The sequence below is a fragment of the Megalops cyprinoides genome, chromosome 12, assembly GCF_013368585.1.
Source record: "Megalops cyprinoides isolate fMegCyp1 chromosome 12, fMegCyp1.pri, whole genome shotgun sequence".
Classification (NCBI taxonomy): Eukaryota; Metazoa; Chordata; class Actinopteri; order Elopiformes; family Megalopidae; genus Megalops; species Megalops cyprinoides.
In genome coordinates this window covers 11212207-11237485 of record NC_050594.1, presented here as the reverse complement: position 1 = coordinate 11237485, position 25279 = coordinate 11212207, and the positions used below count along the sequence as shown (strand labels likewise).

General features: G+C 40.8%; 2 protein-coding genes across 2 annotated transcripts in view; both read left to right on the top strand.

Moving 5' to 3' along the window:
- tpo (thyroid peroxidase) overlaps positions 1-6945 on the top strand; it is a 23933-nt gene extending 16988 nt beyond the window's left edge. The window contains exon 13 of the mRNA XM_036542210.1: positions 6812-6945. Within this exon, the coding sequence (XP_036398103.1) occupies positions 6812-6945 (134 nt within the window). The remainder of the gene's footprint in view (positions 1-6811) is intronic.
- On the top strand, positions 6906-25279 carry LOC118786728 (serine/threonine-protein kinase PAK 5-like). The gene is made up of 9 exons (XM_036542015.1): positions 6906-7024; positions 15107-15321; positions 19153-19722; positions 20284-20778; positions 21539-21672; positions 22530-22656; positions 22786-22911; positions 24197-24331; positions 25007-25279. The coding sequence occupies exons 2-9, from the start codon at positions 15118-15120 to the stop codon at positions 25160-25162; spliced, it is 1947 nt and encodes a 648-aa protein (XP_036397908.1). The 5' UTR covers positions 6906-7024; positions 15107-15117; the 3' UTR covers positions 25163-25279.

Genomic DNA, 25279 nt, shown 5'->3' with positions numbered 1-25279 from the left:
CACACAGGTAATCAAAGTTTTTAATGTTTATGCTACATGATCACATAAAATTTAAAGCTAGTGAAAGGTGCTAGCAGCTAATAATGAAAATGATGAATAGCAGCTGGTTTCAATGTTATGGCTGGGCAAATGAAACAAGGAAGGATTAAAATGGATTGAACATGTGAGATGAAGTGAAAGCAGATTTGTTTATGTTTCCATCCAGAATCTACTTTTCAGATGGAAGAAACTTTGTGCCATAGAGATTTAGGTTTAGGGACAATATGTTGCTAACATGGAGATACCAGATTTAGTGACAGTAGCTGCTTCTTGGCTGATCCTCTGTGTTTATTTAAAGTCAACTATCGGCCTTACTACATAACACTGTGCCGGTGGATGCACTTTGTCTCAGATAAAGTTCTTGAGAGGATATTGAAGAAAGAAATGGATGATGAAATGTGTCTGAGCTCCAGGGCACAGGGGGCATATGCACACACAGACACAGACACAGACACAGACACAGACACAGACACAGACACAGACACAGACACAGACACAGACACAGACACAGACACAGACACAGACACACTCACACTCACACTCACACTCACACTCACACTCACACTCACACTCACACTCACACTCACACACACACACACACACACACACACACACATACAGGCTCACACATACTCACTCATATGCATACAGACTCAAACACACATACTCAGACACACGCATGCACACTCTCACATGTGCGCACATGTCTCAGAAAATAGATCTTTTCTGCTTTGCAGCAAATCACTTCTCTTAATAACCTTCCCCCCCTTTCAGAGCTCCCTGTGTGGAAATCCCCACGTGTTATATACTGCAAACATTCATTCATCCTACACCATTGTCTCTGTTTCAGGCATTTCCCGCTGATGTATCTGTGATGGGGCTGGAAGCACATTTCTGTGCTGTAATGAGAATTTTGTCACAGAGTTCTTTAAAGCAGTGAACCCTCTCCAACATTTTGGGCCCCAATGGCCACATCAGGCTACTGCACATGCACACTCCCATTGACCACTCACACTACACAAGCTGTTCAAATGAGAGGAGAAGATTCCTGAAAACATTTCATGATGGGTTATTTCACAGATGGGTTACTAACAAATTGCTACAAACATATCTCTGTCAACATAGAGAAGAATCATAATGCATAATTACACAATATGTCTGAATCAGCCAGCTATATTTAATTACCGCTGTTCAGAGTAGTCAAGCTGGCAGCAAGGTCCTCATTGACTATGTCCAGTGTGATTTCTTTTAAAGTACAACAGCAATTTAGTTTGTTTAATCTAACATCATGTAATATTTGATTATTTGCTTAGAAATATGAAATAACTATATTCAGTCTATCGCTCTGATTTGAGGGTTCGGTTAGCATTTGGAAACCGCTACACTGAAATGGACACAGCATTTAGTTAAGCTGCCATGATGCTTTATCCTTGAAATTTCAGTGAGCAATTTAAGCAATTATTGCATTCTGGATCCATAGACATAGCATTGTGATTTCATGCAAATCAACAACATGTTTGCATTAATTTACCTAAAAAATGCATTAGCTGAAAGATAAAGCCAGATGGCAGATTGGTTGGGTTGAATGCCACACCAACATATTCAATCCTGTTAAAACTATTACATGGAATATCTTAATTACCCTTTGGTATAGCCCTGCCAGTCATTTTTACCTAGCATCTTCTGCTCTGATCCTTCAAACTTCAAGTGTCCTAAACACATTAAACTTTGAAGTATCTGCTGAGACAAGGCAAAAAATATTGTTTTCCAAACATGAAAAATGCCTCTCAAAGCAGATGAAAATGTAAACAAGTTTCAGCCTCTCCTGAATTTTTTTTATTTACCATTGAAATAAGATGATAATAATGAAATAAGTAAAATACCAGTTTATGCCCAGTGCCATGGATAAGAAGTATTTAGAATAAGCTGAGTCATGCTGTCAGAATAAGCTGAGTCATTTCCCTGTGTTCATTGGTTAGTGTCACTTTAGGGGAGGTTGCCGTGGAAACCACCACGCTTTGATGGTCTAACCATGACTCCAGATTTTCAGCATGAACATTTAAGCAAGTTTTTTTTTTTCTTGAACCATCTGCAATAGACGTGTATTATAGCATTTTTTCCAACAGTCAAACTTGATCTATTTCTCTGTTTCAGTTTGGGACCACTTTTGGAAATTCTTGATCCTACTCTTGATATCTATATGTAGACCAAGATCTACTGTGAAAATGATGTATTGGTTACTGGGATATGTGCTGTGAGGAACTTAATATACAAAAGTAAGAGGATTGAACAAAAAGTAAAACTCCGGAATGGTAGCAGTGTTTCCTGTGTAATCGTCATGATGATAACTACACAAGTTCCTTTTGTGGAAACAGAGAATTGCTTTACATTGTCTCTTCTCATGGCTTTTCAGCTGCATTTTGATGCAATCACTGCGGTCACAGAAAATCCCTCACAGATAGAAGTCATATACAGTATGCTCCTAGTGTCAGCGCATAGATATGTTGCTTCAAACAGTACAGAGGCTCTATGCAATAAAAATGCTGCGCAGTGTTTCCACCACACATCTCACTCAATGTTTTGGTCCTGCCATCTTTCTGCTGATATTTACCCGTTCTGCAGACCTCACACACAGCATTTTGGTCCAATCATCTTTCTGATATTTACCCTTTTCACTGTGTCTTTGTCCTGTCGTATTTCTGATATTTACCCATTTTCCTTGTGTAGATGTAAATTGAAGGTGACAGCGGGTGAACACAGGTGTGACTAACAACAGAAAGAGCCCAGAATGTTCTAGGAGTCCTACTGTCACTCAAAGACAATGGAAACGCCCGGGAAGAAAGTCATAATAAAAGCATAAAACCTCAAAGTAGTGCATTTTTATGCTGACTTCTACAAGTATTCTCTATCATCTGCTGTTTTGAGAAGAGTATATTACTGTCACTGTTGAAATGAAGTCTGAAGCTGAAGTACCCATAGCCATTAACTTCACTGATCAATGAGACTGTCATCCTCATTATAATACATAACTCATCTGCCTATGATGTGTTCATAACAGCCTATGATGTGTGCATGGTGTAGCACATTATGTAGACTGGAGAAATAGCATGCAAATATTACAGAAAATATGTCCCAGGTAGACATGAGCAATGGCAGTGCATTTGTGGTGCCTATGCCATGCTTTATAATGAAAGTGTCATGTCACGAGTGACACAAAGGTTCATTAGGAAGTGGAGTTTCACAAGCGACACATACTGTAAGTCACTCTCATATTTTCATCTATGCATGCATAAGGGAACTGAGTTATGTAACACTTTATAACGCCTTATGACTTTGATATGTGTGTAGTATAATCTACAGAGGGGCTGATAATAATTTCCAATCATTAATGATTATTTAAACTCAGCTTCATTTAGCCCTGTTCATGATATCATATCTCTAAAAATGCTGTTTTTGCATGTAAAAATGTAAAAGTCAGTTGGATGTTAAAGGATTATTATTGAGAATTTAAGGACTATAAATAAACGTTCAGTTTTGTTACGAGTGAAAGGTTTAGTTTGTGCGCAGTTTGTGTAGTACAGACTGAAAAACATGCTTTTCATTTATAAAAACAGGTATATTCTTGTTTGCCATTCTAAAAGGCACACACCAAAACAAATCAATGCAAACTTCACTGTTCTTGATCCCTTAGTGACGAATGATCATCAATCCGAGAGCTAAAGCAGTGTTTCTCAATCCTACTCCTGGCGGCCCACTGTCCTGCATATCTTCTGTCTATCCTTGCTCTACCTACCTGACTAAACTCATCAGTGGCACTTTTGATTAGCTGAGCACACCTGATTTAATCAAGCAGCAAGGATAGATAGAAGATATGCAGGACAGTGGGTCTCCAGGAGAGGTTTGAGAAACGCTGAGCTAAAGCATCTCACTCTGAATTCCCTATCTCCTAATCCATGTGGTCTCCTGCCACCTGGTGGAGCATTAGGAACACTACAGTTTTTCACAGTAAAAAACGCGTACAGTGCGGAGGCATAGACCATCCTTATTAAAACGTAAGTGTAAATGAATCATGGAGTAGCCCCTCTGCAGCGGGGACAGTATGATGTGCGTGGTGTAAGGGCTGTACAGGGATCAGCTTACTGGAGTCCACATCGCATCTGCGCTGTACAGAAATCAGTAGAGGATACGTGGCTTACTGAGTCCATGTGGCGTCTGGGCTGCACTGGGATCAGGTTGTGAGCTCGTGAGGCTCTGCTTAGTCCCAGTCTTGTTTCTTCCAGAAGTAGTTTTTAGTACAGCAGTTAGTAGTTTTTGTATTCAGCTGTGTATGGTACGGTACATATGACAGCCACAGCAATACTGCTATCTGATCATTTACTGTCTCAAATTATCCATAAACGCTGTATTGGAAGATTGGCAAAATATATATTTTTTTGTTTTCAATGACAAAAACTTACTGCCCACATTAATGTTAACCTGATTGTGTCACTCTGCAATAATAAATATAGTTCATCTAGATATGTTCTAAACCAAATGTTATTTTAAAAAATTGTGCTTAAAAGGCAGCAGTATTTTTCTGGACATGAATTTAAAACCTCTGCTTGTAAAACAACAATCTGCAAGATTTAACAGAAAAAACTGTGTTAATTTACATATCTACATAGGAAAGCACCAGAACTCAGACATCCCCCTCCATTCTATATCAATTCTTCCTGACACATCTGTTCCAAGCCCATAGAACAGAAGAAAAGCCTCTTCACCAGAATGGCTCAATTAGAGGCCCAAAGGCACCATGCAGCAGGAGGCTTTTCTGTATGCCCAAGGCAGGCACCAAGTAAATGTAAATGTAATCATGCATTTTCTCCTGACCTTATTGACTTTGGACCTGAAACATTTGAGTTTTTCAATATTTATTTTGTATAATAAGCTCTTCCTTTTTAAATTGATAATGATGTTTTATTCTGAACATGGAAAGAGTTTTGTTTCTTGATAGTTCATGATTTTTTTATGATTCATGATATGGAAATCCTGTTAAGTGTAGCACCCACAGCCACTTCACATCACAATATGATAGTAAAGTGTGCTGTAGACTTCTGAAATGTCAAGAAAAAAACATCCTGTTATCCGTTAAATGATTTCCGCTGATTCAAAATGTGTTCCTTCAGTGGTTTGCTGTAATAATAAATGGGATCCTGAGATGACCTTGTCTTCGTTAGCATAGGGGAAGCACTGAAGCCTGGATTCAGGCAGGACTTAAAACTGTCCTCAAATTTGACTAACAAATACATGGAAGTGTTTTTTTTATTCACAAATAGAGTTCAGTCAATTCAGCAATTGCCAATGTTAATAAAAAATGTGAAGAAAAAAACTCTTGCATTACTGTGTTAGTCAAATTCAAGGACAAATGTTGACTGAATCTTGGCCTGCAATGGAGTTAAAATTCCCATGGTATTGCTCAGCTGCCAAGTTGCCCCCAAACTGTAGCTGATGAAACTAAATAATGGATTTTTCATGCCATTCCACAACATTTCACTGTTTTCCAAGAGTCGCTTGGCTTTGAGAATCACGCTTTCCACAAATCGGACACATTTTTCAGGGAACAATTTTTGTCCTGATTGGATCTGAATTTTCAAGGTTTTTTTTTCAATTCCCTCAAGAAAACGTTCAGATGTAAAATATGCTGTATTTATATATTTCATAAAATTTTATATTCTTATATATGACAGGTTTAAGGGAACCCTTTTTAATTTACAGTTAAATTAGTAACAGTTTTTCATCTAAACATATTAAGGGGAGAAAGATCTGGTGATGGGGAGGCCACAGGAGGTGTTTGAGTTCTTGGTGTTCATGAAACCACTCTTGAATCTGTTTAGCAATGTGAATTGGGGGCATTATCTTCTTGGAATATGGAAACATCTCAAGGAAACAGTGTTTGGACCTAAAATGTCACTCCAATTCTCTACATAAGGACACTTTAATCAAGCCTTCTGTCTCTCTATCTGTGGCTTGTCTTGTATAGAACAGTCTTGTATAGAACATCCATGAGGTACAGATGACAACAAAGAGAATTTGTTGCTTCCTTGTCTGCAAAGTCCAGGTTTCCAGAGACATAAAAGAAGACATTGCCTGACCAACAGGTGTGACTGTCCCCTCTTTCACCTCAATGTCAACAAACCCAGAAAACATCATGGTTAAAAATAAGTAAGGACATGTCTACGATATTTACTCAATACAGTAATTGAGAAGCTCTGACTCAGTTTGGTCCTATAGCTTCCTTGGAACAAAGACAGCAGAAATCTCTGTAAAGAGTAATTTAGTCGTCACCTTTCAAAATCAAGTTTTTTTTTTTTTTTTTTTTTAGACAATTATTCAAAAACTCAAAAATGCACAACACTTGCGTCCAAAACCAAACAAAACATACACGGAACATGGCAAATCAATATACCCCTTGATGTGTATTCCTCCACTTCTTGGTATAGGTCGGTCAGTATGATTTACAGTAGGCAGTTCAGGAGGAACGTTGGAATAACGCTGTCATATAGTCTACAGCAGATTCATAGCCAAACTGTATGACCTATTTAGCGTCTACATTGCATAGACTGTGGAGAATCATAGCCTGAATGGCCACATCTGTCTTATAAAAAGACGTTATAATTGGTCGACTGCACCTACCAATGGTTGTGTACGTGTTTAGAAAACAAAGCTTACAGTGAACCCAACACTTGTGGTCCCCACCAACCACCCCCTCCCGCCCTCAAACGTCTCTTCTCAGGTGTTCCGGTCCTCCCGTTCGCGACCCGCAGAGGTTCGGCTCCGCAGCAGCCCGGATGTAGTCAGCTGTCCTCAGATCAGTGCAGCACCGCTAATGCACGGAGCAGGAGAAACATGGCGCTTGCAGGAGCATGACGGTACTCGCTGTAATCAGATAGACATAATAAGATCACAGCAGCGAACGAGACATGTGATGATTGATATAAGACAGCGGGTAAGTCCATTCATTGCCGAATGACATATGGTAATGTCAGTTTGGTAATATTTTTTGCCTTATGTGACATTGCAAGGCACGGAACTTGCCTTCATTCCTATTTGTTCGCATCCGTTCATGCAATGTCTTTGAGAACACTCAGCTGTCAAAAATATAAAATTATTCTACGATGTGTTATGGAAGTGCAAATAAATATTAAATTAAAATATATGACGGTAGCAATGGCATCTGAGGACGCGTGCTGACCGTCTCGTCGCAGCTCTGGCTGTGTGTCTAACATTATTATTATTATTATTATTATTATTATGAAAGAAATTACATCTGATAAGATCGGGGTCGTACACGACATGTTGCAAAGCGGTGTTTTTTGTAATGCTATTTGATTGAGTGATTGTATTTGAATATTGTATTACATAATTTTGTTTGAAATGGCGCGTGATCTTTGTGTTGAAAAAGCGAGCGTGTGTTATTTTACAGATTAATGCAGTCTAGACCTTGTGCGGACAGGCAGATGTCATGTATTATGTTAAGCGTGCTCCGGCGTACAGGCGTTTCTTGCAGTAATCTGTAATTGTGTACGACGCCGTTACAACGTCTTAAATTTAAGTAGTTGTGAAAGTTGCTGAGCAGGTACAGCGCGTGTCGGTGAGCACAGTCACAGTAGTACAGTACTCAAAAACAACTATCAGTGTGCACTGTGAAGACCTTGTTTATGTTGATCTAACATTAAGAGGAATACAGTCATAATAGCTGTCAAGTATGAATTAGTATATTTTAACTTCTCTTCTGCTTACAGCATCCGTTTTAAGCCATTCTGAGCTAGCTCAGGATAGATTTCTTTGACTATGGGCTTGTTCACAGCTTGCAAGATAACAGTGGCCCTAAAGTGACCAACTAGCATCAAAGTCATTGGCCAACATATACTCATATACTATCAAGTATTAAGCCCATTGATGGCATGCCTCTGCATGTAAGCAAGCCACCATAATCCAGTTTGTTGTTCTTATTTCCCATAACATAGTCTTTATGGGGTTTGCAGTTGACAAGCTGCCCCAGTAGCACTGCTGGGTGCTTTCCTGCTTAAACCCACCCCTGTTGATGATATAGCCGTACCTTTTAATTTAAGTCCTAAGACATTTCCTAATTTATTTATGCGAAAGACTACAGCCCACCTTCAGCTTCTTTAGCTGACAATTACTGGGGGTGAATGTTAATAGGTGAACTCACACTCCACAGTGCAGTGAAATTAGCACATTGCTCAACGTCCAGGCCTTTTAGTGAGGATGCACTGTCCTGCTGCTCAGCACTTTACTAGCCATGTAAGACTGCACCTGTCAAATCAATTCAGAGTCAGGGAACTGGATGGCTATGCACATGAGCACATAGAAAATCATTTGAAATGGGGGGGGGAGAGCAAGTATGATGTAGTTACTTCACATTTTTTTCATTCTAGCCTTTTCATTTTCACACAAAAAGCTGTTCTGGTTTTGCCTGCATTTCGCTAGTACGTTCCAGCTGCCCCTGTTAATCCTTTTTTCTTGCATAGTCCCTGATTCATCGATGAGATAAGCACCTTCGCTGTTTTGGCTAAACTGAACACCAGCTGGTGAAATAAGCATTTTGGCACGCAATAGCAAACTTTCTAGCAAACAGCTATTTTGAGATCTAGTAAGCTGTAAGCATATATTTGAAGATATTAAATCCAAGCACATCAAAAATAATTTTCTTATTCTTACAGCACAATAAGAATTTTATCACATGTACAGTATTACATAACACAATGTAATGTCTTTTCTGGTAAATTGTCCTTCACTAATCTTTGTACCTCTCATTACCCCTGATTGATGGAGTTTTGTCATTGGGGTAGGAGATTATGGTTTCAATTCTGATAATGGAAAATGGCAAAAAAATGTGGGCATAAATGCTGACTGCAGGCCGACTAATAACCTTTAGTGGACCAATATTAATAAATGCTTGCTTACTTATCTGTTGGCATGCTGGTACACCTGTGATTAGTATGGAAAAATATATTTTTGCCAGTAGTGGTGTGATGATGGTTCTTTGTTAGTTTGCCATTATTGGCATATTATTTTGATGCCAGTGTAGATGTGATACATGTTTGGATGCTGAGAATTAAATTGTCATGTAAAACTTGTAGACATGGTTTTTTATGGAGGCTGTGTTCATGTATGCATATGTATGTGTGTGGGGGTGGAGGTTGTGTGTGTTTGCGTGTGTGTGTATATGTGGTGTGGTAGGAGAGGGGGGTTATGTTCGTGTGTGTGTGTGTGTGGGTGCTGTATTTTCAAGATGTGACTGAATTCCAACACTGAGCTCTGTAACATTCACACTGACTCTGACTTAAAAATACCATCTCTCAGAAAATACCATCCTTCTCTCCCTGTTATGAGGATCCTCCCACACTGGGTATGATTGCAGGACCAGCTGTTTCCCTGGTGGATCTTTCAGGACCAGATCATAACAGTAATGTAGTCAGCAGAAGTGAGAATAAAAACCACAGGGCTGATTATAAGCATTATGAGAAGTGCAGGGTGTGTGCAGTGCCTGGTAAAGGTGGTTAAGGTCACAAACAGCAGAAGTGCTATTCCACAAGGAGAGAGGAGAAGCTGTGTTATTTGACCTGTACAGCTGTGTGGAATGTATAGTGTTCACTTACCTGTGCAGCTGTGTGGAATGTGCAGTGTTGTCTTACCTGTGCAACCCTGTGGAAAGTACAGTGTTCCAGTCACATCAGTCCCTTGTGCTATGAGAAACTAAATCTCAGGAACTATTTAATAGCTATGCATCCCACAATGGCAGTACTTTTGAATGATGGCACAAATGATTCATTATCTTTGCAGCCACTGTACTTGTCTAATCTTATTGAATGTACTTTTGTAAGATTGTTTGCTAAATGAATAAATGTAGTTGTAAAAATGTAGTCGGACATTAGGTTGTACTTGTAAATTCAGCTTGTAAGAGCCAATGGTGTGCAGTGGGTCTGTGCAATTAAATGTGACTTGGTCCATTAAAATCAATTAATTTACACCCCAAGACACATTCAGTTCAAAAGAGAGAAAAAAAGTTTTCTAATGATACTAGTTTCATTTTCATCTCTGAAAATTAAGCGAACGGTTCTGTTATGTAAGGGGAGTTCTGGAACAATGGCTTTGAGAAAACTTCTTCCGAAGTTTAGGCTACAGTTAAACTGTCACAACTTATCTAACTTGTGGTTGTCATCCTGACTTTTACTCTTTTAACTACAATTCATGTGTCATCACAATGGCTTCTCGGTAGCTAGGGTTAGCTCTTCATCCACAAAGTTACCCTGGCTGTCTCTGACACTTGCTAACTCTGTTCAAGAGATGAACAGTAGTCATGAATTAACTGTTGTTAATCTGTCATTCATCTATGACAGCTGCTCAATTGAGGTTAATATTCTGAAGGGGTTTTAAAGCTGGAGCAACTTTGCCCAAGATATTTCTGGTAGGCTACTAACTAGATATGTCCTTTAGCTAAGTTAGCCAGTGCCAGTCAGAGTCGTGTACTTAAGTTAGCGGGTAGCAGTCAGAGATGTGTCCTGTAGCTAAATTAGTGGTGACAGGTTGAAACATGTGCTGCTTGTGTCTGGCTGTCTTTGACGGTGCTGTTCTTTTTGATGTCCCTTCATTGGGCCACTGGCATGGTTTATACTGGCAGTACCTTTCCTGTAGTGTATGAGGCTCTGGCACTTCTTAGGTGGGAGGATAAAATTGTACTCTATGTACTTCAGATCCTTTGGTTTTGCCTCATGTTTTTTTCATAGCCCGTGGTGGCAAGACGGACTTGCATGTAATTTCTGATATATTATCTTAACGTGTGGATATATGAAAAAGATTTTCTTGTGAGGAATAAAAGTCATTATTTGTGAACAATATGAACTTGCTTTCTGCATTACTATTAAAATTAAAGGATGATATTCAATAAGACAATAAGCCGAAAGAATGATCCAGTTCAGAAACATTCAGAAACAGAACATTTTCTTCTGCTCTGTTACGTTTTTGTTCCTGTGTCATCAGGGCCAGGAATAAATATGGAGGACACTGTACGTTTACCTGCATTGACAGTTGGTGTCTAGCATAAGCATGTGTGGAGGTTCATTCCAGGCTGCACTCTCCTGCATTTTCATTTTAAACACAAGCATATGACCTGACTCATGAACTGGCCCCTGCATCTTTACTTTAGGAAATTGGCTGGCATCTGACAGCTCGGGGTAAACAATAACAACTCAAGCTGGGAACCTGCAATTGCTGAAGGAAATGTCACCTGTAGGCAGGATTTGAAAGCTGTATGAGACAAAGAAAAAAAAATTGCTTTTAGACAGTTGTGTATTCGCCAAATGCAACATGGCGGTTAAAGCACGCGACCCAGGGAATAGCGGGTTGTGATGCAGAAATCAAAATCATGTCACCTTACAAATAATTGTTGTGATTGTATTAGGGATGTCAAATGAATGAAAAAATTGTGATTTATCTTGTAATTTTGATGTTAAAATCAGACATCTAGTTGTTTGAGAAACCATAAGTGTCGGTCAACCTCTAGAGAGAATGACATTTTTCATTTTAAATATATAAAGATTAAATATAATACCACCATGTGGAGTTTAAACTGAATCATTTCAAGATGCTGTGGCTTTTGTATTAGGAGTCTTACTGAGTCGTGTGCAAAATGGTGAAAGGAAAGGGGGGGGGGGGTCATATTTATTTGCAATTCCAGTGTGTGTTGCCTTTTAACTGAGAGCATTAACTGAAACTATGAACATCTCATGCATTTTCAGTCAATTTGAAACCCAGAAAACAATTTTATAACCACAATTAAGTGTGTACATGAACAATTTTTTTTCCATTGATCCCATCATTGCGGTGGGTATTAAACATGTCTAAAAACATTTTTAAACAGTGAGGTAGAGGTGCTGTTGAGTCAGCTGCAGGCAAGATCAAACATTGTTGGTGAGACAAAATACATTTAATTTTATGACGATAGAAATAAAATACATCAAAACACAAGTGTCCGCATTACTCACCAAGGAGCCAGCCTTTTCTCACTGCTCTTGCTTCCAGTATCCCACACTGATGTTCCTTAAAATAAAGAAGTCGTGGGTAAACTCAAGGCCATTGGGCAACCACATTTAATAGCGTCATACAGGCATCACAAATGAGTACGACATTCATGGAGTGGTAGTTTTTTCCAATTAACCTAGTTAAGCACATTTGCTGATGGTGCCCTTAGGATAACATGCTTGCAGTTTATTGACCCTATCACATTTGAGTATCCGCTGAGGACTTCAAGGACTTTTGATATCCGCTTGAGCTTGTGTAGGGGAAGTGAGGGTATCATGTTGTGATGCAAGTGATGCTGCTCTGCGCATCGGGCAAAATGCAACTTTGTGATGGCTGGGACCAGACCTGTCACTAATCTCCATCTTAGAGGCCCCCATGGCCAGAAAGCCAAAAATATAGAGGACATGTACCTACACTGGTATGGCCTTGCATATGTGCATCTAGTTGGCCTCTCCAGTGTCTCTACTCTGGCTCCCCAGCGGTGCAGTGATCTCCCCACAACAGTCAGAAATGCAGAATCACTGTCTGTCTTTTAGCACAGACAGAAAAATCGTCTGCTCAAACTGCATCTTGCTTCAACTAACATCAGAGTCTGAACACTCGTACCATATCCTCAAACTATCCTCTTGCACCCACTATGGTGCTTAACAGAGAATGACATGCTATGTAATGACTGTGGCACTTGTGATTTAGTATCGTATCCGCTTTTAGACTAACCTTGTAGCGTGTGCTTTTGTAGGTCGCTCTGGATAAGAGAGCATACAAAATGACAAAATGTAGATGCAAATGACTATATAGAAATGTAAATGTAACGGCTCTTGGGAACCAGTTTCTGCTCATGAGCCATTCATCCTCATCTGATAAAAAGTCTGCCTGATCTCTGAATGCATGCTTAAGGTACCATTAGTCACATCCTCCAAAAGCACTGGCGCACCCATCCAGTAGTCTTAAATGAGACTACAGCACAGATCTATAGCATATATATAGTATAGATAGTTATATCATTATTTAATTAAGATGTTAAAATATTTTGGTGGCAGTGCTATCTGCTATCACTTTGATTTAAAAATTTAAAATTGATTGTGCTTTTTCCTATTTTTTTTAGACTCTTGATTCTGAATATATGATGGTAATATATTTCATGTGGAATAATTCTATTGTGGAAAAAATCTGTAGATGTTATTTAGATTGGTTTTTTGGCCTAATTAGCCTGAAGTTATCCCTACCCACAATATTGATATACGCCTGTACATTTCAGACTTTGGTGTCATTTTTAAACACTTGCTGTATATTATTCTATAGCGTAAATACTGAGACCAAATAAAAAGCCAGAACTGGTAAACAAAATCTTATAATCATTTTTCATGTGGTCTTAATGTGAAAAATTAGAGATTAGAGACTATGCAGAAAATGTGCTTACAAGCTGTGGGCCAGAATTGCAGTGATGTGCTTATAAGAGATGAAAGAAGAATTGGGACCATTTTTTTGTCTGCCGATTTTAATCGGGCAGAGGGACCCGGAGGGCATTGGAATGAAACGTACCCATCAGAGCTACGCAAGTGAATGCATTTTTGCCCTAAAAGCATAATGCTGTTCTCCACACTAAGGCACACTCACTGCCCCTGCTTGTAATAGAGTCTAGGAAAGCTCTCAGCCTCCCAGTGCTGTGATACCACTCAATACACTTTGCTCACCACTTCATTGTGTTGGCCTTATGACCATTCTGACTCCTCAGTGTGTATTTTTGAAAATGAGTGGTGTCTCAACTGTGGCAAGTCAATGCAAAAGAAAATGTACACTGTATACTGTTTTTTTTTTTAGTTTCTTATACAATTTTCTTTTCCTTTTTTTTTGGCTAATAATTACATTCTCATGCAGCACTAAATAAAACTTTTGAAATAACTTTATGAAAAATGTTGAAACACAGTCAGCAGGTTTTTAATCAGATCTTCTGTCAGAAAAGGAAGAATCCAACATGGGCAGAACCAGTTTGTTTCCATTCTTTTCATCTGTTTCAGTTCAGTTTAAATACGTTATTTCATCTGTTAAAGCGTGTTTCACACAACCATTTGCAGCCCAAAAAGCATACAGTGAGTAAATAATTAAAAAAACAAGGGGAAAAAAACAAGACATAAAAATAAGTGGATACATACTACATCATAAAATATAGAATGGATTAAAATCAGTGTAGCATTAAAAATAAATGAATGAATAAATAAATAAAAAGAAAACAGACTTAGTTAAACCCAAAGTAAACTTAGGGATCTATTGAATAATAACTTCGCTTTTCATCATTTAAATTTAAAAGTAAAAACTATGACACAGGAGACAAAGCAGATTATTAGATTATAAAATCCAGAGATACATCCTCCCAGTTCATATGTGCAATATCATCATGAGACCAATTAAATACCCCAAAAGATTACCAAAATATTCAAAGAATTTGTTAAATTTTAACCAGTTTCTCAAATCTGGAATCTTTTTTTCCAAGAAAATTAAAAAAAAATTTATCAAGAGATGAATTTGAAGGAGTTGTTTGAGATACTAAATTAACAGCAGCCAACAAAGCTCCAGCGGATGGATTCTCTGGGATTATATGTGAGACCATATAAGTTGAGTGACAAGTTGTGAAACCTGAAAATGTATAGTGAGTGAACAATCAATGAATTTATCCATTATTACATCATTGGCTATTATTACCTGTTAATAAGCTCATAAAGTGTGGCATATGGTGCTATGGCCTTGGCTACGGCACAGTTCTGTATTCCTTTGATATCTCTTTTTATTCAGGGAGGGCGGGGAGGTAGGGTTAGTGTTAGGTAGGTGCTGCAGGATATAGAGTTGGGGATGTTAGTTGCTGTGTATTGTGAGTTTATGGTCGTCTGATGATGTACCTTTTTTAACCAAACCTTTTGATGAGATGTGAAAGTTTTGGTGGATTAGTACAGAGCATAAAAGGTTGAAGTCTCTTTCTGTTTCTCAGCGTTCTTGGACATGTTTGGGAAGAGGAAGAAGCAGCCTGACATCTCAGCACCATCTAACTTTGAGCATCGTGTCCACACGGACTTCAGCCCCCAGGAGCAGAAGTTCACAGGCCTACCCCAGCAATGGCAGACTCTGCTGGCAGACACAGCCAACCGGCCCAAACCCCTGGTGGACCCCTCGTACATCACGCCTGTCCAGCTGTCCCCCATGAAGGTACGACACTGAATCTGCTGTCTGCTTCATCCTGTATATACCATTCACATTAACTGTTAATATTGCAGTGTGGTCTAGTGGTAAGGAGCAGGGCTTGTAACTAAAAAGTTGCTGGTTCAATTCTGTGCTAGGGCACTGCAGATGTATCCGTGGGAAAGAATTTGTTATCAAGAACTGCCTCTATAAATATCCAGCTGCATGAATGGATAACATGTAAAATTGTAGCCTATGTAAGTCTCTCTGAATAAGAGCATCTGTATTAGTTTGCAATAATGTAATGTAATATCCCATGAAAAAGAAAAATAGAATACTGCATATAATCACTTCTGAATGACATCCTTTTACCCCCAGTCCAAATATTTAAGATATGTATTATGAATATGTAACTTTTGCTGTGTATCCGTTTTTTAAGTTTATCTGTTTTATTTAAATTTAAATTTTATGATGTTGTTTCCATTTCACTGCTCCTATCAAAAACGATTCACCCTCCATACTCCCACCAACGAAATTTTTAGCATCTCAGCTGAGGATGAGGGAAACACTGAAGATAGAACACCTTTATGCCTGATGGTATTTAATATATATAGAACACAAACAGCAGTGATGCTGTTAAATTGATCAAACACAAATATGGCTGATTGAATTACACAGCTGTGTAGAAAGGATTTTTTCTGACTTCCTTAAACATGAGCATGTGTGCTGCTTGTCAGGGCGCTACTCGGGTGCGCGGTGATTAGTCCGCGATTTGATTAGCCTGCTGAAATGCACGCGCACGGCCAGCCTCCATCTCAGAGAGGCAGCAAAGGCAATTTACAGGGCCGGTGTGGCACAACACATTAAATTCATATCGCAGGAATAAGAAATAATAAGAACGGAGACGGCAAACAGCCAGTGACACGGTGATGGAGCATTGAGCTGGAAGGCAGCGCTGGAACAGCGGTCTGTGAACACTGTGCTGCGAATGACTGAGTCAGAGTTCTGCAGTCCACACGCCTTGTTTCTCTGTATGAAAGATTAGAGAAGAATGAGTCAGCTGACAGGTTACAAACACAAACTTTATTATTGACCACCCTCTGAAACTGGATTTCTTCTAGTCTCGTACTCATAGATCTTTAATGCAGTGCAGCCTTCAATATACTGAATGAGTAAATTATTAAACAGGCTTGAAAAAGGTGGCTTGAAAAAAGTAGCTTCCCTGATTTACAAGAGAGCTGTTCCCCCATACCCATCAGAATGATGGCAATTAGTCCCGATAAATGATGAATCTTCTAGCCTGTCTGGAGGTAAATTTGGTTTACTGTAATGTTCAGTCCTAAGTCCTACCCTACTTTCCCTCTATTTGCTCTGCTCATAATCACAGTGTAAAGTTTCTGAAGTCATGTCTCAGTAAAATAAACACTTATCTTATGTCTATCTATGTCTTATTCTAGTAGGCTGCCCATGTGCCACTGGAAACCCTCTATGGCTTGCTCAAGGTGCATCACAGAGTATCATCCCTCCGTTGGCTGCAGATTAAACACCAAATTGATTTCAATGTTAAACTACTGACGTGACCTTAAAGTACACACAGAGCCTATAAATGGGCAAGCACTGCAATAAACGGGATTTCTAACCACTTACAATATTCATTGCCTAGTTTGTTTATAATGGACCGACTCTCTTGCCCTCCCAAAATAGCTAAAATCATAAGTAGAGGGAGAGCTTTTAGCTGCCAACCTCAAAGCTTTGGATTGGCCTTTCAAAATCTGCAGGAATCTGACAATATCCCTATCCTCAGCTAAAACCTGTTTATGGCCTCACTCCCGGGTCTCTCTAAGGTCCTTGCTTGGGCCTGCCTTGGGGCCTCCTTCTATTTACTTCTGCCCTAATGGACTTGCAGTTATTTGATGTGTCGATGCATTTTTTGCCACATGCTCTCTCCCTTTTTAAAACAGGTTTGTGTCCATTTTGTTGAAATCTTCCCTGCTTTAATTCCCTCTGGGACTTGCTCTGTGATCTGCTTTGTGACAGACTTGATAATGAAATGCTTTGTATAAATTAAATCGAGTAATTGGTAGCATGCTTCAGGCCACTGAAAGCTGCTGTACGTGTGAATGAGTCAGCCAGGTCAGACAGGAAGCAGCAGGCAGAGACAGGAACAGGAAGTGGGAAGCACAGGACCCTTCTGTGGCTCAGCATTGTCCCCTGACAGATGGTTGTGTACACTGATGTGTTGAGACTTGGATTCTCAAATGTATCACTGTAGGTACTCTGTTATCTGTTGAAAGACAGTGGTGGGTCAGCAGCAGGATAGGGCGCAGACAGTGAAGAACTGACATGAAAACATTCACATGTACAATGCGTTGAGCATTCATTACAATAACATGTAAGAAACACACTGAACAATGGATAAACATAACAAATGACTTTTATTTTTTCCTGTTCACAATTATGAAGAGTGTAATCGCATTTTCTCATATCTGTCAGCAAGTACACTAAACAAGACTTCTTTACCATGAAACATACCACATGGAAACTTATGAAAAACAATTCATTATTGTTCATTTCTGCCATGTTCTATACATGTGATTTTTGCTAAGCAAGGAAGATGGTTTTCATTTTCGTTTTCACATGCTGTAGTGCTGCATGACTTTTATGTCCGTTACAGCGTATCAGAATCCAAAAGTCTAAATCAACCAGTTTAGCGCACATATAATCTAGTATGGTTTGTGTGTCTGCTTTTTGGCTGCATAGATTTCAAATAGTTTACAGCAGGTCAGTGATTCAGTTTAATATCCTTCCTGTGTTTTGTCACGTTTTGAGGATGTGGGTGCGACCAGTAAAGATGAGTGACGCTGTGTGATACGCTTAGGATCCGCGGGCCTATCTCCTTAATTACCCTGTTCATAATGAGCAAAATTAATCCTCCGTTTCCCCCTGCAGTCCGGTTGTCACGCTGCTCTTGAGCAGATATTTCTGCGGGGCGGATCTATCGGAGCTTATCTCCAGAGGCAGCAGTGCCGATGCGGTGACGCGGAGAGATGGAATCACACAGAAGACCTGTTTAGAGAGGAACGGGACGGGGCGGGGCGGGGCGAGGGCTGGCGCGGGGAACACGAGCGAGCCGTGTCTCATACTAATGGCAGGCCCCTGCGGGACGCTGTCCCAGCGCTACGCCGCGGCGTGGGACGCGGCCAATCTGCTCATCTTATCTGCTGCCCATCGCCTCAGTTTATCTGCCGTCGTAGTGCTAGGCTGTGGTGCAGGATGCAGCAAATCTGCTCAGTTTGTCTGCTGAGTTTCTATTTTCTCTTGCGCATTTTAGATTTAGACTCTGCTGGACATTACATTTACATTTATTCATTTGGCAGACACTTTTATCCAAAGCGACTTACAAGTGAGGTGCAATGCAACACAAGTAAAAAATCATACACAGTCAACAATATTAGAAGCACTGCAGGACAAAGTTGCAAAGGTTGGCCACTGTCCAGGGTTAAATTGATTCATTATAAATGTAAATTGCATGCATCAGCTATAATAATGCTTAACATTACATTATTGGCATTTAGCAGACGGTCTTATACGGAGCAATTTACATCAGTTACAGGTTTTTACAATGTTACCCATTTTATACAGCTGAATATTTACTGAGGCAATTGTGGGTTAAGTAAACTGCCCAAGGGTACAGCTGCAGCCAGCAACCTTTCAGAGTCCTGCTCCTTAACCACTATGCTACACTGCTGCCCAAATGCTCATCTTTTTTGGTGACTGTAAACCTTCTTTTTTCCCCCATGGCATAGTGTGAATGCTTGTGGTGAGACTGTGGCTGACTCCCACTGCTCCTCCTTTCAGGGGCCAGTAAAGGCAAACGTGCCGCAGAAGGACGCATCTATCAACGGTCTGACGGAGGAGTTTGACAGCGTCTCGGTGACCCCTTCTACCCCGAACCGTGCTAGCGCAGCGGAGGAGAACGGCTTTAGGGGCCGCCACTCACAGTCCTCCAGCGCCCTGGGGAGCTACAGGGAAGGGGACAGGTCTGAGGGAGAGGCGGGCGTGGGGCGACGCTCTCTGTCCGTCAGAGAAAATGGGCACAGCGTGAGGAGCCCGTTTTACCCCGATGCAATGCCAGGGAACCCCAGCCTCTACAGCACACCCCAGGACTACTCCGCCCTTCTGGGCACCAGGGGGCGACACCGGGCCTCCACAGGGAGCGGCTTCCATGAGTACAGGGAGAAAGCTCTCGGGACGCGGTTGAGGATATCGCTACAGAGCGAGCGCGGGGAATGCTCGGACAGCGACTGGTCGAGCGGTGGGCTGCAGGGCCACAGGAAGCGGTCCAGCTCCTCCTACCTGCCCCCCACCAGCGCGCACACATACACGGGACTCTTTCAAACCGGGAGCACCCCCTACTGGACACGCACGGTAAAGACATGCTGCCTGTGACTGTGCTACTGTGCTGCTTTTGCTGGAATGTCTTCACTGTGAATGTCTTTGGTGGATTGTTAAGAAAATACATTATGCATTATATTAAATATTGTATCCCCACATGACTTTTAATGGTATAAAATTAGATTATGTCAGACTTTCTCATATGGCCATTTCAGAATTGCTGAAAGTAACACGTTTCACTCATTGAATAGGTGGAGTAGAGATATTCTGATAAATGTATTGTCTCTGCCACTCATCATTTATCTTCTGGGGAAAGGCAAAGCAATATTGTCAAACAAAGCAGATATCAGGCAATAGGGCATGTTAAAAGGTGCTTACTCTGAGGTGATATATGCAGAGATACTGTTGGCCTGTAGGTCTCACATGGTCATTCTCAGGGAAAGATGGGGTCAGCATATGAGACAGAAGGCAGGAAGGCAAAAGTGGTTGGGTTGTGACACTTCACCCTGTTCCTGCTCTGTGCATTGGTGTAAGAGGATAACAGCAGAGAGGGGATGTGAACTCACCTTGTTCTGGGTCTCTGCATTATTCTAGGGAGATGACAGCAGGATGTGGGGTGGGGGCTCCCAACTTCCTGTGGGTGAGACCTTCCCCCGTGGACCGTTCAGACTACCTCAGAGTCCAGCCAATCCCAGCTGCCCCAGCACCTTCCCGTACCCTGCTTTGCTCAACCACAAGCCCTCCCCCTATCAACACCCCCCTTCCCAGCCCAGCCCCTCCTACACGCCCCCTGGGGCATACTCCCACCCCGTATCCTCAATCTTCCGCCGAGGGGCGTACCCTCTGCCCGGCGGGGATTCGTGGCCGGACCAGCAGTCCTCCCGGGTGTCCCACGAGCAGTTCCGAGCCGCCCTGCAGATGCTGGTCAGCCCTGGGGACCCGCAGAAGCACCTCAACGACTTCATCAAAATCGGAGAGGGCTCTACGGGTGTGGTGTGCATCGCCACGGAAACGCACAGCGGCAGGCGGGTGGCGGTGAAGAAGATGGACCTGCGGAAGCAGCAGAGGAGAGAGCTGCTCTTCAATGAGGTCAGAACCGGGCTTTTACCCCAAAATGGCGGGTCAGAACCAGGCTTTTACTCCAAAACACCAGGTCAGAACCGGGCCTTTACCCCAACACAGTGGGTCAGAACCAGGCTTTTACTACAAACTATGGGTCAAAACAAACCTTTATTCTGACTGGACATACTGGATCAGAACCAATTCCTTTCCCCAGCACACGATTCTTGGCAATTATAATGATGCCTATTCCCCACAGTTATTCAGTAGCTACATAAAGGTTTTAATATTGCTCATTGCTAGGTATGAGATGAAATATCATAATTTCAAATTTCAGGAAATCAAAGAAGGGCAAAACTTTCATGGCCCTGACATTCTACGAAATCAAATTACAATGTGACTTAGATTAAAACTTTTTCTCCAAAACTATATCAGTGGAATTTTTATTTGCTTTACTCGTTCAGTCCATTAATACTCAGCATAGCTATGACAAAAAGTACATGTGCATTCAAGTACAAGTGCATTCATGGTCTGAAAATATTCACAGATATGCAGGTAAATGCTTGCATGATCATTGCATGTTGGCAAACATAAATATTTTAACTGATCCATTCCACATCACTAAGAGCTTAATGAAACTACCAAAGGTGGAAATGTTTACCTCTTTCTCAAGAAGTACATCTTGTAGAAGGCCAGCACCTGAACTCTACTGTTCAGCATCAATATGAAATAAACAATGATGTCACAAAAAACCATTTCATTATGGGTGTTTTTTTTCCATTTCATCCAGGTGCTTATAATGAGAGACTACCGTCACCAGAACGTGGTGGACCTGTACAACAGCTACCTGGTGGGGGACGAACTATGGGTTGTCATGGAGTTTCTGGAAGGCGGAACCCTGACTGACATTGTGACTCATGTCAGGTAGGCCAGCCCACCTTTGATGCTCTGCTATGCCAGCAACAGGTGATACCAGCACACAATAAGGAGTCCTAATGGAGCAGCAAAGCCATTGGCCACGCTACCCTCTCGTGCTATGATGTCTAGGTTTAAGTGTGCGGTTAAAACTATCCACTAGTTCATCACAGCAGAGAGGAATCAGTGGTACAGGGAAGCACTTCCTCATTGATCTTCTCTAGAGATCAAAGAATTGCCTCAAATACACAGGGATGATCTGACACAGCAAGATCAAGAATAGATGAAATATTGATGCTTAGACCTCTAGAAATAACCAATTCCAATTAAATTAAAGAGTGCAACAGGTTTATAAAATCCATGGCCTTGGAATCTGATCCATTGTGAACAGGTTAAAATTCCCACACAAATGAACTATATCAAAGTTTGTTTTTACAGTAGATATAAACTGTGAAAACTCATTGAATGAGAAACAGTACACTTTGCTTAGGTGTGTGATAACTAGTAATTAAAACAACAGAAGCATCACATGTAAGTACTATAGAACAAGATATTCAAAAACCAAGAATTCACCTAGAGAAAACAGTTTGCAATTTAGAATTTACACATAAATACTTGTTAGTCTGCCACACCTCCTGTTTTGCCTTATTGCATGTGGAAAAAGTATAATTTAGGACAGGTGCCTGTACATAAGCATTTTTCATCCATACCTAGTCCAGACTTTCACCATCACTGAGTGGCTGACTAAATCACAGTTGGGTTTGTGATTTAGGATTAGACATGCAGTCCTAGTATCCATCGTAAATGGCTTACTGCAGGAAAGTTGGGTTTGGAATCTGTGCAGTAACTGACCTGCTCTCCCACAGGATGAATGAAGAGCAGATCGCCACAGTCTGTCTATCTGTCCTGAAGGCACTGTCCTTTCTCCACACGCACGGGGTCATCCACAGAGACATCAAGAGCGACTCCATCCTGCTCACCAGTGAGGGATTGGTGAGCATCTTCAGAACCTTACTGGTCAGACAGCTAAGATACAACTGCTGGCTCTGGCAATAGTATTGTTGTTACACAAAAAGTTGATGGTGTTTTGAATTGCTAAAATGATGGGGTGTTGTTCCTCAGGTAAAGCTGTCTGATTTTGGGTTCTGTGCACGGGTGTCTGGAGAGGTCCAGAAGAGGCGGTCTTTGGTTGGCACGCCATACTGGATGGCTCCTGAGGTCATCTCTAGGGTGCCATATGGTGCTGAGGTCAGAGGTCACACCTTCAGATCTTTTTATATTAACATGTAGTTTAAACTGTAAACTGCAGTTTAGTGGACACTGATCAATACAGTCTTATTGATAGGTTTTTTTGTTTTTTTTTTCAACAAAATATTACACTATGATTAGTATATTATTGTGAACATGTTTGTTGCTTAGAATATGTATGGTGCAAGTATTCTTTTGATTTTTACAAATTCTTATCACAGTTCTGTCTACAGTGAAATTTACATAAAGAGCACTGCACATTAACTCTGCAGTTAACTTTAATGCTGTTTAAAAACTCTGCTTGTAAGAATCATTTGGGTTTATAACATGTACATGGTTAGTCAAGGCTGTGCAATTGTGCATAATTAATAAAAAGGACATTAGAATTCAAATGCAGTATCTCTCTTATCTGGCACAAATTACTAAAATATTTGTGCACCAATCATGTAATCATGTACACCAAAATACCTTCAGAACAAAATTTGCAGTTTAGCTCATACTCCTTTTCATGAATTGTTAACTAGCTAATTACACTTTACTTTGAGTTATGTTTTGGTAAAAAAGAGGTTCAAACCTCTGGGTTAAACTGCATGAATAGAACACTCATATATACAATTTGTCGTCAAGCCCTACCTTCCAGACAAACCACTCTGCTCCTCCATTTCTGGTTGCCTAGTCAGCCCTCTTGGAAGGGGCAGTCATTTCAATCACGTTCTTTCTCCACTCTGGTCTCCAAGTGGCGAGAGCGGTTCCCCACACCAGTCAGGACAGTGGGGTCACTGTCCATTTTTCAGTGCAGACTGAAAAGCCTCCTATTTGGACTAAGTCTTGGCTCTCTGAACTCTGACCCCTCCTCATCCTATCACTGTGGTAAAAGCTTGTGTGCAAGGGATAATAAGAGCCAAAAGCCTGTTGACAGTATAAGCCTCTGCAGCAGAAAAAGCTACTGTAGGTTGTTTAAAACCTTGAGATGGTAGAAGCTTGTGGCGGTATAAGCTTAGTGGCTGAAAATGGTGAGGTTTTGAGCCTTATCACAGCGCTTACTTTGGCATGAATCTCACAATTGTGTTACTACAAGTGTGGCATTAATTATTTAGTATCTATATGGCTATATTCCTGACCCAGTTCAGTGCACTTGCATGTGCCCAACTGAATACATTTTTGTATGTCATTCTATATAAGAGTGTCCACGAAATGAATAAATGTGAATATAAAACTGTATTATCTGAATGACTTAGGAAAGTAGCAGGATGACATCAGAGTCTGTGCCTCTCACATATTGCAGGTGGATATCTGGTCTCTGGGGATCATGATAATAGAGATGGTGGATGGAGAGCCCCCATACTTTAATGAGCCCCCCCTCCAAGCCATGAGGCGGATCCGGGACAACCTGCCCCCCCGGCTAAAGGAGTCCCAGAAGGTGATTATGGGCACTTAGACACAGATCAGTAGCAGAGAACTTACCTTACCTGTCTACCTTACCTACCTAACCTACCTAAAGCTTATTCCATCTGTCCTATTATATGGGTCTGCTACGATTAATAATTGTCTATAAGTAAGTACAATCATCGGCCAATATAACAAAACATGGCTCACTGTATCATAGGAGAACACACACTCACACACACACACACACACACACACTCACTCACAGAAATAATCTAAGTCTTAATGAAGAGTTTGAACTGAGGTGACTGGTACAGTACTGGTCAAAAATTTCGACACACCTAATTAAGATAATGGGAAATATGGATTCAAAGATATTGTGATGTAAACTCTTATGCTTAAATGCCTGAATTTTTTTTTAGTTGTTAGACAACTATAAATAGTTAAGTTAATGCCTATGTATGAATTTCTTCCCCGCAAAAAAAAATTTTGGCTACTTTGAAGAATTAAAGATGTAATAGTTTTGATTTGTTTAGCACTTTTTTGGGCACTGCATAATTCCATTTGTATTATTTCATAGTTTTGATATCTTTACTATTATTCTAAAATGTGGAAAATAGTAAAAATAAAGAAAACCCCTCATTTCCCAATGTGTGGCAGGCCTTAGGACCTTAGGACAAACGACATCTGTTCTATGGCTGTCCACTAGGTGTCGCCGATGCTGCGAGCGTTCCTGGATCTGATGCTGGTGAGGGAGCCCTCCCAGCGGGCCACTGCTCAGGAGCTGCTACGACACCCTTTCCTCAAACTGGCCGGCCCCTACTCCTGCATCCTACCCTTAATGAGGGATTATCGTCAGCGCTGACCCCAACCCCCCTGCGGCAGGACGGCGCCACCATTGAGGAAAGTCACGTCTCAGCACTAACATCGTGACCACTATAGTACTGTAGTGTAGCTCAGGAAAAATAAAGAAAAAAAAACA

Bases quoted from the DNA above. Each gene is read 5' to 3' on its own strand.
- LOC118786728 (XM_036542015.1), top strand. From the start codon at position 15,118: ATGTTTGGGAAGAGGAAGAAGCAGCCTGACATCTCAGCACCATCTAAC. The intron at 20,779-21,538 runs GTCAGAACCGGG...CATTTCATCCAG, and splicing joins GAGAGCTGCTCTTCAATGAG to GTGCTTATAATGAGAGACTA. The intron at 21,673-22,529 runs GTAGGCCAGCCC...GCTCTCCCACAG, and splicing joins GACATTGTGACTCATGTCAG to GATGAATGAAGAGCAGATCG.